Raw genomic sequence first — 12816 nt, 5'->3', positions numbered from 1 at the left:
GAGAGAAAGATGGGGGGGGGGGGTGAGAGTGAGAGAGAGATGGTGAGTACACAAGAGGCTCTTGACTGACATTCATGGTTTTTGAGGACACTACCAACAATTCTGGAGAACACTCCTTGTTTATATATAGTTTGCTTTCTTACAGGCACACAGTATAGCACCTTTTATGGTGTATGCGTCAGGACAGTGTCCAAAGTTACTGAACACCTGGACGGTCTCCCGAAATTGCCCCAAAACTTAGGACTAACTTAAGTTAGCCCCCTCTAAACGACAAATACTTGAAAGGACCAAGTGAAGCATTGTGGCAAGTCATGCTAGAGTGAGTACCTTTAAAAGCACAGACACACGGACAGAGCGTAATCCAATCCTCAGTCGACACTGGTGGCATGCCACCTGATTCTCAGGGGGCATAGAGGCATTATTGGCTACAGAACGGTCATGCATCCAATTGAGACATTCTCCCTTTTTCCCTCAGGTCTATCTGCCTATCCATCACAGAGGCCCCGAGTCATCTTTCAGAAGTAACGACAGGACCTCTCCTCCAAGACCGACAGCTTCTATTGTTCATGTAACAAAGCTTCCTGTGGTAAATGTAACTCTAGAAACATTCGAAATTTGCAGTTCAGCTATTTCTAGTACCCTATGGCTACAACTATGTCTCTACGACTGTGTGTCACTACCTGCCTCTCTCTCTCTCTCTCTCACACACACACACACACACACACACACACACACACACACACACACACACACACACACACACACACACACACACACACACACACACACACACACACACACACACACACACACACACACACACACACACACACACACACACACAGACACATACAGGCACACACAGACACACACAGACAAACACACACACACGCACTCCATTCATTCCAGCAAAGGAAGGATTTCCATTAAGAATTTGAAAGGGAAAGCTACGGCTACATAGAGGACTAAACACTGCAGGGCAAATTGTGAACAAATTGCAAAGTGTCACAAAATAGGTTTGGCCTACCAAAAAGTTTGAGATTGAGTTGGCTAAAAAAAGAAAATGTCATGTTTCACATGATTGACCTGACAACAGCAAAGAGTACACAGTGTCAAAATACAGCTGTTTACATGCGACAGAGCACTTAGGTTCCACCTTAATCAAACACCCTATCAATGCAGAATTATTTCAAAGCACTCACCATTACATTATAAAAAAAAAAACACCCAGAATTAACAATCAGCTGAAAGTTAAACGCAATATCAACTTTTTGGGTTATTTGCATGATGAAATATTATCTTTGTATACTAAAACATTACACTGACAATACAAAACTGTAAAGAAAGCGGGTTCCATTGCCACACACATCCATCAGGGGTGTCAGGATGAACTATAAAACTGATTGTGCATGCTATCTAGGAGATGTCATCAACCTGCTATTCTTCAGGCTTTTGCATGAAATTTGTCGGCGTTTTTTACAAAATGGGACGACTGATCTAATATATTCCATCATGGGTAAAGATCACTGTAAACACACAAGATGCCTATATGCATTGCAGTCACTTGGTAAGTCCTTATAAACAATCTGTGAAAGCTGCAGTATAACATCTTTGATGTATTTTCTCTTTTTTCACAATTACACTGCATTCCCCACATCATTATTGCACTGATGGTACCACTCACTAATGTAGAAGTGGTCTTAAAATCTGGTCCCCTCATTCACACTCGAGGAGAAAAGAGGGTCTTCAAACCTTTCATTACTCTTAAGTGTTAGCCTTGCAACAGTAATGATGGGTTTCTACTTGGAGAGTAATGGCACACCCACGAATTAACAATCATTAATTTACAGTGAAATCAGAGAGTCACAGTTGCTCCCAAGGAAAAGGCTAGAAACTACACTTGCAATCAAAACATTCCATACTCACAGATACATTCAAAGACACATATGTCTCACAGGCATACATATCATTTCATTTAGGACGTTTCTGTGTAGATCATACATAAAAAGCTTAATCATTCTATAGCCTCATATTTGTTGGCTATAGAAAGGGCAATGCATTGTTTTACCCAAAATACACGTGCATTGCGTGTGCTGGCACAGGCAGCATCGTTTTCTGCCCAAAACACAAAGTAGTCCCTGTCCCTTATGCATATGCTTCCCATTACAGCTACATGTTAAGAAAAAGCCATGTTGCGCCATCCTACTCCATTTTCCCTTAGTTTAATAAGGCCAAAATGTGCATCTGGTCCACAGAGACTTGATTGAATTACAGAAAAATTGAATCTTATGGAGTAATTCCCTTAAAATAAACAACCCCCTCCTTTAAAACGAATCCAAGACAGCAAAAACCTTCACACGTTTGAGAGAGCTGTGTGCTCTGTTTAAGCGCCACAAACGTGTAAACAAACACATTGCATTTCGGTGTTTGGAGCTCCAATAACTAAATAAGATATCAACTTAGGTTCTACCATAGCCTTGTTTTGAAGACAGCGAATTTCACCATTCTGACAAGTCCAAACACAGCATATCGCTGTCCAGTGGATAAGTATTAATGGAGAAAAAAGTTACTTTGTTGCGGAAAGTACATTGAACGCGCTCATTTCGAATGTCTGTGTGACTAGTCACGCGGTGACTTTAATTTCACAGTGGTTTGCAATTATGATGAAAAACACAGCGGTGGTAAACAAAAACCTTACTTACTATGGTACAATTACGGCTGTGACGTAAAGATGAGTTACATTGTTTAAGATGAATGACTAGCGATAACGTTACGTGACAAAGGGTTAACTAAAGCGTTTTACTTAAAGTGACGCGCAAACCATATGGATGATAATCCACAGACCCAGTGTCAGTGTGGACTTTCGCTCTTGTTCGTAAAGAATTTAATTTAGGCCTACGTTAGCTGTAGCCTAAGCAATGTGCTACAAACAGCAACACAGTTGTAATACACAAGTTGCTCGGCCCCAGCCTACATTTTGCTCAACCACTTGTTGGACCAACAAACGAACTGTGGATTAAGGCAAAGTGAAAAAATTAGCTTGCTGGCTACATTGACGTCGAAATGTAAACTTGGTGAGAGAATTTGAGTAGCACTTCTGCTCGACCCCACTGCTTGATACGAAAGGGTCCTTTAACTTTGCTATTGTTAACGACCTTACAATCTAAGATAGTTTGATTTTAGCCACAATCCTGACGTGAACTTAAACCGTCTGTATCAGTAGGTCTCTGTAGTGTGTGAGGTGCTGCCAGACGCCATACTCAGTCAAAACAATGCAAGAAGCGGAATTTTACATCTACTCACCTAATAGTTTCTTCACCTCCTCTGTGCTCAGGAATATATTGACATATGGACGATTACTGTTATTGTTAGTGCCCGGCGGGCCGCTCGGACTCGCAAGGCACAGGGCCCCTTCTAGCAGAAGAAGGAAAAAGAAACCTCCGAGTCTCCAAAGGACCGAATGTGGCCAGCCTCGGGACACATACGAGCTGGCACCGCAATGAGTGTCCTCCTGCCCCGACATCGCGGTTATCCGTGCTTGTTGCATTAATTCCTTTCGTTGAAGAAGCACCTCCACTACTTCAGTGTCACCCAAAGCTTAAACTCCGTCCTAAAGGCAACATAATACGACTTGATAGATAACTGTGCCTGTCTCCTCTTCCTCTCCCGGTTTTTCTTCCTGCTAGCTGGTAGCTACCAATGCTAACGTTGACGAGCTAACTTTGGTCTACCAGACTCGTTCAGTATGTGTGGAGACCGCAAGATTCCAAAAAATCGCTTGCTGGGCGCAAAGTTGCCTCTCTACGTTTACCCTCTCTTGTACTATCCTTTGGACAGCCTAGGAGTGAGACAGGCCAAAGGAATTTAGCAGAGAATGGCCCGAAAAGTAGCCATCATCCAACTCTCTCCTTTCATGGTCTTTTCCCTCCCCCCTGCTATCTCAGTTTTCATTGTAGGAAGGAGGTGGGGTTGGGGGGTCACTTGAAACTAGGGCGCGCACGCATGGATGTCTGGTATACGGGCGCGTTCGCATATGATGCGCTGCCACAAGTGAAGTTCTGCGGTGTTATGGTCATTTATGCCATCAGCAGCTTTGATTTGGGAACAGCAGCAACTTCAAGTCTTTAATGGGATAGAGTACTTAGTAGCCCTAGTGTTAGTTGTGCAATTAAAAAGGTCTCAAGAAAACAACCTAAGTCCCAGTAAAGATGATTTTAAAAAGTTAGATAACTTTATGCGCTCTCACACACTCTCCGTATTAATAAAGCAGCGGGTCTCCTCTATTCATCACCCACAAAGGCATTTAATAGGTTCGCGTCTCTGCAACCTCGCGAGAGTGAACATGCAAGGTCATGTGGATTGAACTAGCTATTAAGGCTCCTTCTGCAAGGTTTAATCTTTGCTACATTTAATCTAATGTAAAATATTATCATCTATTGTACATTCTGCCAGTTTAAAATAGGCCCGTTTACATTTAGGGCAATTAATACACACATATATTATAAAAGACTTGAAACATAGATGGCAGAAAACCAAAATATTTTTCCTGACATCAGAGCTATGGCCTAATTGCGGGACCAAAAGTACTATACCGCACAAACTCTACATTTGTGTGTAAAATATACTAATTAGCCTATATTAGTGTGGCATTTATTCAATTGTTCTATATCAATAACGAGTAACAGTAATCGGTAAGGTGAAATAACAGACAATAACTCGGATGGTTCAAAATTGCTACACAATACCTCTGAATATGATGCGATAATAATAGAAACCCTGGGAAATAGACGTACATCCAATGCAAAAAGTGGATTGGAATATTCCTTTGACATGACGAGACATCTTGTGGCACTTACCTGAACTGCACATTTCAGATATAAAAAAAGCATTATGGTTTTAGCTTCATAATGCATGCGGTCATGATAACAGCCCCAACATGAAACATTTAACATTTAACTGACCTGGGTAAATGAAGTACCAAAAGATTACAGAAAAATGACAAGAACAATCCACAAAAATTCACATTTTAACATTTTTATTATTAAAATATTCACCTACAAAACAGCCTATAAACACTATTTACATGATAGTTAACAGAGAGGTTTGGTGTACAGAGACAGGTTTCTGACATAAATTTCCAGTCTTCATAACATCTTTTATGAGTGGTCTTGCCCACTGACAAAACCAAGATCGATGGTATATGGTTAGATGGTAAGTATGAGATGCACTTTGTTTTGCTTTTTTTTGTGTGTGTGAAATAGGGACAGGCAATCGCTTAGAAATTTCCCTGAGGGGCTAACTTGCCACTTCATACAAGAGTACCTTTACAAATGTGTCAGCATGGACATCTGAGGTATGCTTCTGATCCAGTCAACTTGTGAAGTGTTCGCTCATCATCAGAGTTTTAGTTCTACCCCTTGTGTGGACTCCGTATCAGTGTAGTCTGAAAAAAACGTTTTTTTTTGGCATTGCTAGGGCTACCCATCGTCGTCTGAGAGTTCAGGTGTCCAGAGGCCTGATAGGATTCCTCACACGAGTCAAAGCAAATGGAGAGGAAACCATAGGTGGGGGCTACGGATGGAGAACCCAGAAATCTCTGGATCTGAGCAGGAAGAATCTCCCTGAAAAGTAAGATCATTCGTTTAGGTTCAAGTAATCCTTGCATATGTATAGTATACAGTATATTTTTAAGATTTTGTGCATTGGTAAGATGTTGAATCACTTGTAATGACAATTTATTAATTGATGAAAATATACTAACCACTATTGTTGCCTCTGAGTTCTTCTGTCTGTGAAGACGGAATGGCGTAACATTAAAACGCTTTTCATTGAGTTAGTTATATGAATGTGTTTGCAAGACAGCTATTCTAGGATGTCAATGTTGAACTTTGATTTTATGATTGAGTTTGAAAGGCTGTATTTGATTTGTATTGACAGACTGACTCACTTGTTTTCTTTGGCAGTTGAGGCTCACAAATCTCTCTGTAACAAACATCTTGCTGCACTTTATATGTTCTCTTGTACCTGGGGAAAATAAGTTGAAACAAATGTCATTCATATATACGGTATCGGATGTCAGATTGAAGTTCTCTACAGCAAAAATTACTTTCAGTCGCACTGAACACTGGCCATCGTTCAGGCTTGAAGTTTAAATACTGGTGTATTGTTTTCTTCAATATTGTATTCTTCAATTGTCCAGACAAACAATCCATTCATATACATTTTCAATCTTATCAATCTACTCTGTGGGTGCATGGTAATAATCACGGCTGTACACCTTAAAAGAAAAAAAAAGAATGGATTGAGATCATTCCACTCACAGGTAATGGCAGACTCCATCTTCCCAGACGGGCACGCTCTTTGTCTCCGAGTAGAGACGGGTGCATGGGTGTGGCACTCTCTGGCAGACTGGAGGCAAGACCAAAACACAGATGATGAGGGGGGTGCACTGAGTTAAGTGGTAAAGTTTTAAAAAGACAAAGTCAATCAGATTATAGAAGACAAGGGGCTAGACTCTACATCTGTGAGCACGATCAGTCTTGGTGCCTGAGCTGCATATTTCATTAGATTCACTAGGGGGGATAGAGAGGGAGCACGGGAGAGAGGGAGGGGGAGAAAGAGAGGTCTGTTTAGCCCTCATCCTGGCTGATGAATGGCTTTAGCTATAGTGTTCAAATAGGGATGGACCCAAGGCTAACTGTAAGTGTTCAGTGATGGAGTGCATTTGGGAGGAAGGGTCGGATGTAAAATTTAATTAATGATTGCTCTCTCTAGAGACCGTGCCTGGGTTTTCTAATGTGGTAGTGCACTTATATAGTGCAGCACTCTAATAGAAAAGCCTCTCAATTAAGCGTGACATGTGCTTTATTAAGCATGTGTGCACAATATTGCCAAAGCGTTCTACAAAGCATACATTTCTATCAAAAGTAACTGATAATAATAATTATAGAAAAAAACCATTTAAAAACAGTTGAAAACAAGAGTACATTTAAAAAGAATGAAATCTCTCTATCTCTCTCTCTTGGGTATGCAAAGAGAAGAAAAACAAGCTATTTAGAAGAAAATTATTTTTCAAAATGTGTTTGGAGTGAGACCTCATTTCATCCATGAAGTGATTTTTATCTCCTGTTTAAAGAGGCCTTTTTTGCATGCAAGAAGTAAGTACTGGAAATAACTCTTGTTTTTTTGCCATGTGCTAACCGGTCTCAATGACTGAAAAAGAATATTGTTGCCTTTGTGCACTTCCTCATCCCTGTGTGTGTGTGTGTGTGTGTGTGTGTGTGTGTGTGTGTGCGCTTCGGGGAGGGCGGGTTGAAAGGTTACACTCACACAGCTCGCACTGTCTGCCCTTGAAGCCCGTTGCGCAGTCGCAGCTGTAGCTGTCGCCGCCCTTGACGCACGTCCCCCCGTTCTGACAGGGCAGGCTGCTCCGGCAGTCCCTGGACAGCTCTGAAACACAGCAGCTGCTGTTAGAGGAGCCTGCGAGTCAGTCTCGTAAAAGCTCGCCAGAGCTCACGTTACAGCCCCGACTGCCACACTGCACTACATTTCCCCACTACCTCCTGACCTCATTCCACCGCCCCTGTCAGCTCTCACTAGCTACACAGGCAATTACGGCAATTAAGCAATTAAGGAATCTGGAAATTATACCAAAGTGGTGCATTATTTGGAGTTGAAAGTAACAATAACATTTGAAAATTGTACCCAGCAGTATAGAAGTACTTGGGGTTTTCCCCTTTGTTGTAATTAGACAAATAAAAGCATGGATGTGATGTTTTTTTTTTTTTTTTTTTTTTTAAACACTTATCTGTCTAAAGCTCTCCCACACAAAATAGTTTTTTTTCTATTACCCACCCACACATACTCTGTGGTTTATTTCCCATATTTTATGAAGTCATTTTCCATAGAATGTGACTAAACCAACCTCTGAACCTCCTGTGAACCAAACAAGGGAAACTATGATTGATGGATTAACAGTAAAGCATGCCTATTTCCACGATGAATTTCATGTGGTACACATATCCTCAGAGATCTCAGAGTCCTCTCACTGCCCTGCTCACTTTCCTCTCTCTTCACTCCCTCATTCCATCTGGGAGAAATTACATGGCCAGAAATACCACCTATGGATCTCACACCCACATCTTTAATACTGCACTGCGTTTGACACCTACCAGCATTCTTTTTGGTCGTCTCCTCAGCGATCTCCTCAGCGAAGGCCAGGCTGATTTTATTGGTGGTTTCCTCCATTTTCTCCAGTTTGACGGGAGTCTCCGGTCCTGACATGAAATGAACATGCTTAATGTTAGAGAGTCACTTTGATTTATTCACCTGAAAACATTCTTTCCGAACACATCCAAAGATATTTAAGGATAGGCCCACATATCCTGGATGTGGCGTGTGGTTAAAGAAGGCACGTGCATAAGCAGCTTGGACTAAAAGCAAGTCTTCACGAGTATGTGTGGGCCCGAGCTTAACACAATCAAGGTGTCCGTGCCAATGTTGTGCATCCTACTCAGAGACTTTTAAGGAATCTGACAACAATGTGTTTGTCAATAGGGTGCGCACGGGCTCGACGTGTCCTCTGTGAAGGGCACTCACTGGGGCGGTGTCTGATCGTGTTCCTTTGCTGGTTGGTGAACTTGGCCATTATCCTCCCCCTTCCATCAATCAGCTCTGTGTATCTGGTGTTAGAACAGAGAGGAGCAGAAATGACATTACATTACATTACATTTGGCTGACGCATTTTTAACCAAAGCGACTAACAACATGGTAAACAGTTTAAGTTTTAAAGCAATTCTCTCAACAATTTTAGGAAGTAGTGAATAGCATTTTTTTTTTTAAACTAAGGTCTTGTCACTTTATCAAAGGACTTCGTGCCTTCCTGTCCTGTGACTCTGTTAAGCTGATTATGTCATAATTAGAGGCAGCAGTTGCTTAGGAGCCTGCCAAGGAAGGTTTTTTTTTATAAGGAATCATGTTAAAAAGTTAATTGTACAACAGCATAATTTTCTCAAGGTCCTTCCAAATAGTAATAATGTCCACATCTCAATAGATGTATAGGCTATTTAGCAGTAACGTTTTTCATTCAACTGTGAACACAATTCTTATTCATTGACGCAAAATGTCACGAAACACAATTTGCCAGTAAGTGCAGCGGAGAAAAGCAATTTATCAGCACTGATTCGGAACTTTAATCTTGACCTTTACATTGTGACACTCAAGCAGATGAGTGCAGGCAGAACCTTAGAATTATCCTTATTCTTATTCTGGACCTTATCCCGTGATAGTGGATTCAAACAGTCGGTTACACTTTACTTGACAGTGTCGACATAAGAGTGACATGACACTGTCATGAACGTGTCATAAACAAGTCATAAACATTTATGACATAGCGCTTCTGTCATTAAGTGTCATTCGGTTTTTGTCATAACAAGTTAGGGTTAGGATTAGGGTTAAGTTTAGGTTTAGGGTTAGGGTTAGGATTAGGGTTAAAGGTTAGGATTAGGGTTAGGGTTCATGTGTCATGACAGTGTCATGTGTTCATGACAGTGTCATGTCACTCTTATGTCGAAACAATCAAGTAAAGTGTTACCAAACAGTCATTCTTCACATTTAGCTCTGTGGATCATGCCCATGTGCCCCGCCCTACCTGGGTAGCTCCTCTGAGTGTTCCCTGTCCTCTGTCACGCCCACGTCTTGAGGTTTGTGACGGGCAGTGGGGCGGCCTCCGGTGGTCTCCGTCAGCCTCTCTCTCCTTGTCCACCGCTCATCCAGAGGCACTGATCCAGATCAGTAACAAACACACACACACACACACACATACACACACACACATACACACACACACACACACACACACACATTACACACCACACATGCACCACGCACACACCACACAAGCATTCACATTCACATTCAGAACAGTTGTAAGCATGTCACCAGACATACTGCCGATAAATGTAAAACACAAGTACACATACATAACTATAGCCCAGATATAACCAGTGCTGTCCTAAAGACCGGGACTGACTCAGTACGGCATGCAGACAGCTTCGGCGTCAGAGAGGAGAGACAGAACAGACACTTACAAACACAGGGTGATCTTATTAGGAATGGTTTTGTTTCTGTGTATCTACAGATGCTGTGGCCTGTTTGACATGAATTGAATGGGAAACTTGCTGATTGGAAATTATTTTCCACCACAGCTTCCCGTAAGTGGGGAACATATGCATTATTTACCAAACTCGTGCCACTGTTCAACTGCGCCATTGTGCAATGACTCACTTCAGCTTAAGTGACACTGCAGTTTCACACATGGCCTTTTGTCCCTGTCAACAGTCACAAGGAATCACCCTGAAGTGCGACAACCCTCATACAAAATTCTTGTAGGCCAGCAGACATGTGCAAACACAAAAGGATGAACACAAAACAGAGACAGTGCGTGCCGCGGCGCTCATATGGGAAACATTTTTGCAATATGGAGCAGGCGGAAGCCAGGAGCCAATGGCTTTCCCTGGGGAATTTCTCCAAAGTTGACTCCGACATCACTTCTTAACTCAATAATATTCGACTCGACTGCGGGCTGCCAACTCTTGCCATCCACACCTGTATCAAGTTACAGTAGTGTGCGAATGAATATTTAGAAGCCAAGACTCGAAGCAGAGTGACATTTTATACAATCAGTCTGTCAAAAAAAACACACACACACACACGCACACACATGAGGAGGGAGAGGGAGAGGCCCTTGCCGTCATCACTTAAGGCAACTGTTTGGCAGCCTCCCCAAGGTCAGAACTGAATATGTTTATGAAAGCTGCAAAAAGCGAAGTTACATCTGTGTGGCCTCCATGCTTGCCAGCCAATACTCAATCCAGGGTGTCAATTTCAGCAGTGTCCTGCTGCTGTTACCCGCCTGGTCTACGAAACACATCTTAGTATGAGGTGAACGGATAATGACACACTGGACAGAGGTTCACCAGGTTGTTTGATTGCCATGGGAAGAAATTAACAGAGCACAGCTAACATGAGAAAACATCTAGCAGCTGCAACAGTTTGCAGGACAGAGGAATAGCCACACACCCATCGTAGTGTAGAACGTCATCTGCCCGCATTACAATCACCAAGCCCTTTGTTTAACATGCAACTGAGATGCAACTGAACCAGTGTGGCTGCAATACTCTTGTAAGCCCTGTCTAGTGACATGTACTTACAGGTGGTAAAGGCCAGGTGCTGGGGCAGGCTGTGAACGTGTTCCTCTCCAGTGTTTTGGACGGCGGTCAGGGCCAGTCTGTAGTGCTGGCCTGGGGTGAGCTCTCTGATCGTGTAGCTGCCCAGTCTCCCATCGGGCAAGTACCGGCTTCTCGTGTTCAGGCCACGGGTCACGTTCACCACGAAACCGTCCGGAATACTCCGGGGGTGCCGGTCCCATGTGACCTGTGCTGAAGTGGGGGTCACATGACCTAGTGAGAGGTTCTGGGGTGGAAGAGGCCCTGAAAAAGATAGATGGATGGAAAGGGAGAGAGAGAGAGAGGGAGAGAGGAAGCAATAGAAATGTCAATGTTTAATGATGTCAACAAGACTTAATTGTGTATAGTACATGTGCACTTCGTGTACATTATATCAATATACTGTATGTCACATGAAGACAAATTCTTTCTTGATTCTTTCTTGTAAATATATGGATTCCCTGCACGTATATGTGCATGTATATGTCCACATAAAACTGTGGTGTGTATGAATGTGTACATGTGGTGACATACTTGTCCAAACGAGCAGTGGTCCAGCAGAGTGGCTTGTTGATGGAAGCTCCTCAGGTCTTACACCACTCTGAGTGACCACATCCACTGTGTACATCTGGCCTGGAAGCAGGGAACTGCTCAAAAGAAGATCAAATACAAATGAATGAACTACTAGTTAATTGGTGTGAGGATTGATTGAGTACAGCAGGCTTCAGTCTGGAAAAAAGTTAATTTGGTGGTATGCTGAAACCATCTAGTGGCTAAATGTAGTAATGCAGCTTGCATTTTACTGGATTCTACAGCCACCTAGTGGAATATTATGGGACTTTTAACAAAGTTGGCAAGTAAAATGTTACACAACGCCTGGGACACAATGAATTATTAACCTTACATTTAGGACTTTGTCTTGCAGAATTGATGTATTAAAACTGTCAGCTGTAATTAATTGACTAACTAATTCACACAGTTGTGTTGGTGGTGAGTATTTCTATGTTGTGTGGCAGTGACTGAGTTGAGAATGCATGTGTACGTGTTTTCGGACCTGCATGAGCTCTTTCTATTGACGTATTGACACAGAAATGAATGTGTAAGTAGTATCACACATTCACAGGCAGTTTGTTGTTTTTGTCTCACCTAAAGCCATAGTCTGTGACGCTGCTGTTGAGGATAGCTGTGCGGGTTCCAGTGCCGTCGGAGGGGCTGAGGGAGAGGCGCACCTGACTGACGGAGGCGTGCTGAGCCGCCTGCAGCAGCCAGCGCAGCCACACCTGAGAGGCCGAGACGTTCACCACCTGCAGCTGCTCTGCCTTCCGTGGCCCTGAACACACACATGAGCACACACACGCACACGCACACACACACACACACACACACACACACACATACACAGACCCAAACACACATGCACACACACAAATCAGTAACTACCCATGAAAATGTCTTACTACTCTATATTATTGAATAGTATTGTGTATATTTCTAAAGTACATGAGGCTTCTTGAGTGTCATGGATGTGAAATCGATACAAAAGCTTTGTAGTGACGTGCTGATTAAAAACAGGCTTTCTTGAAATCAAAAC

General features: G+C 42.6%; 2 protein-coding genes across 3 annotated transcripts in view; both read right to left on the bottom strand.

Moving 5' to 3' along the window:
* ryk (receptor like tyrosine kinase) overlaps nucleotides 1–3930 on the bottom strand; it is a 52342-nt gene extending 48412 nt beyond the window's left edge. For both annotated transcript variants that reach the window (XM_076278858.1, XM_076278859.1), the window contains exon 1: nucleotides 3304–3930. In XM_076278858.1, coding sequence (XP_076134973.1) covers nucleotides 3304–3547 — 244 coding nt within the window. In that variant the 5' untranslated portion in view covers nucleotides 3548–3930. The remainder of the gene's footprint in view (nucleotides 1–3303) is intronic.
* A 1131-nt stretch (nucleotides 3931–5061) lies between these two features.
* sned1 (sushi, nidogen and EGF-like domains 1) overlaps nucleotides 5062–12816 on the bottom strand; it is a 47673-nt gene continuing 39918 nt past the window's right edge. The window contains exons 22-32 of the mRNA XM_076275450.1: nucleotides 12372–12555; nucleotides 11760–11872; nucleotides 11211–11489; nucleotides 9650–9779; nucleotides 8599–8681; nucleotides 8172–8276; nucleotides 7330–7449; nucleotides 6321–6408; nucleotides 5948–6024; nucleotides 5762–5789; nucleotides 5062–5621 (exon numbers count right to left, since the gene is read on the bottom strand). Coding sequence (XP_076131565.1) covers nucleotides 5764–5789; nucleotides 5948–6024; nucleotides 6321–6408; nucleotides 7330–7449; nucleotides 8172–8276; nucleotides 8599–8681; nucleotides 9650–9779; nucleotides 11211–11489; nucleotides 11760–11872; nucleotides 12372–12555 — 1205 coding nt within the window. The 3' untranslated portion in view covers nucleotides 5062–5621; nucleotides 5762–5763. The remainder of the gene's footprint in view (nucleotides 5622–5761; nucleotides 5790–5947; nucleotides 6025–6320; nucleotides 6409–7329; nucleotides 7450–8171; nucleotides 8277–8598; nucleotides 8682–9649; nucleotides 9780–11210; nucleotides 11490–11759; nucleotides 11873–12371; nucleotides 12556–12816) is intronic.

Source organism: Alosa pseudoharengus, unplaced genomic scaffold, assembly GCF_046254945.1.
Source record: "Alosa pseudoharengus isolate Yale_2024_CS ecotype anadromous, Long Island Sound unplaced genomic scaffold, YU_APseudo_1.1 YU_APseudo_1.1_scf_11, whole genome shotgun sequence".
In the NCBI taxonomy this organism is placed as follows: domain Eukaryota; kingdom Metazoa; phylum Chordata; class Actinopteri; order Clupeiformes; family Clupeidae; genus Alosa; species Alosa pseudoharengus.
Note: the sequence above shows the minus strand (reverse complement) of the source record. Positions and strands in the feature narration are given on the sequence as shown.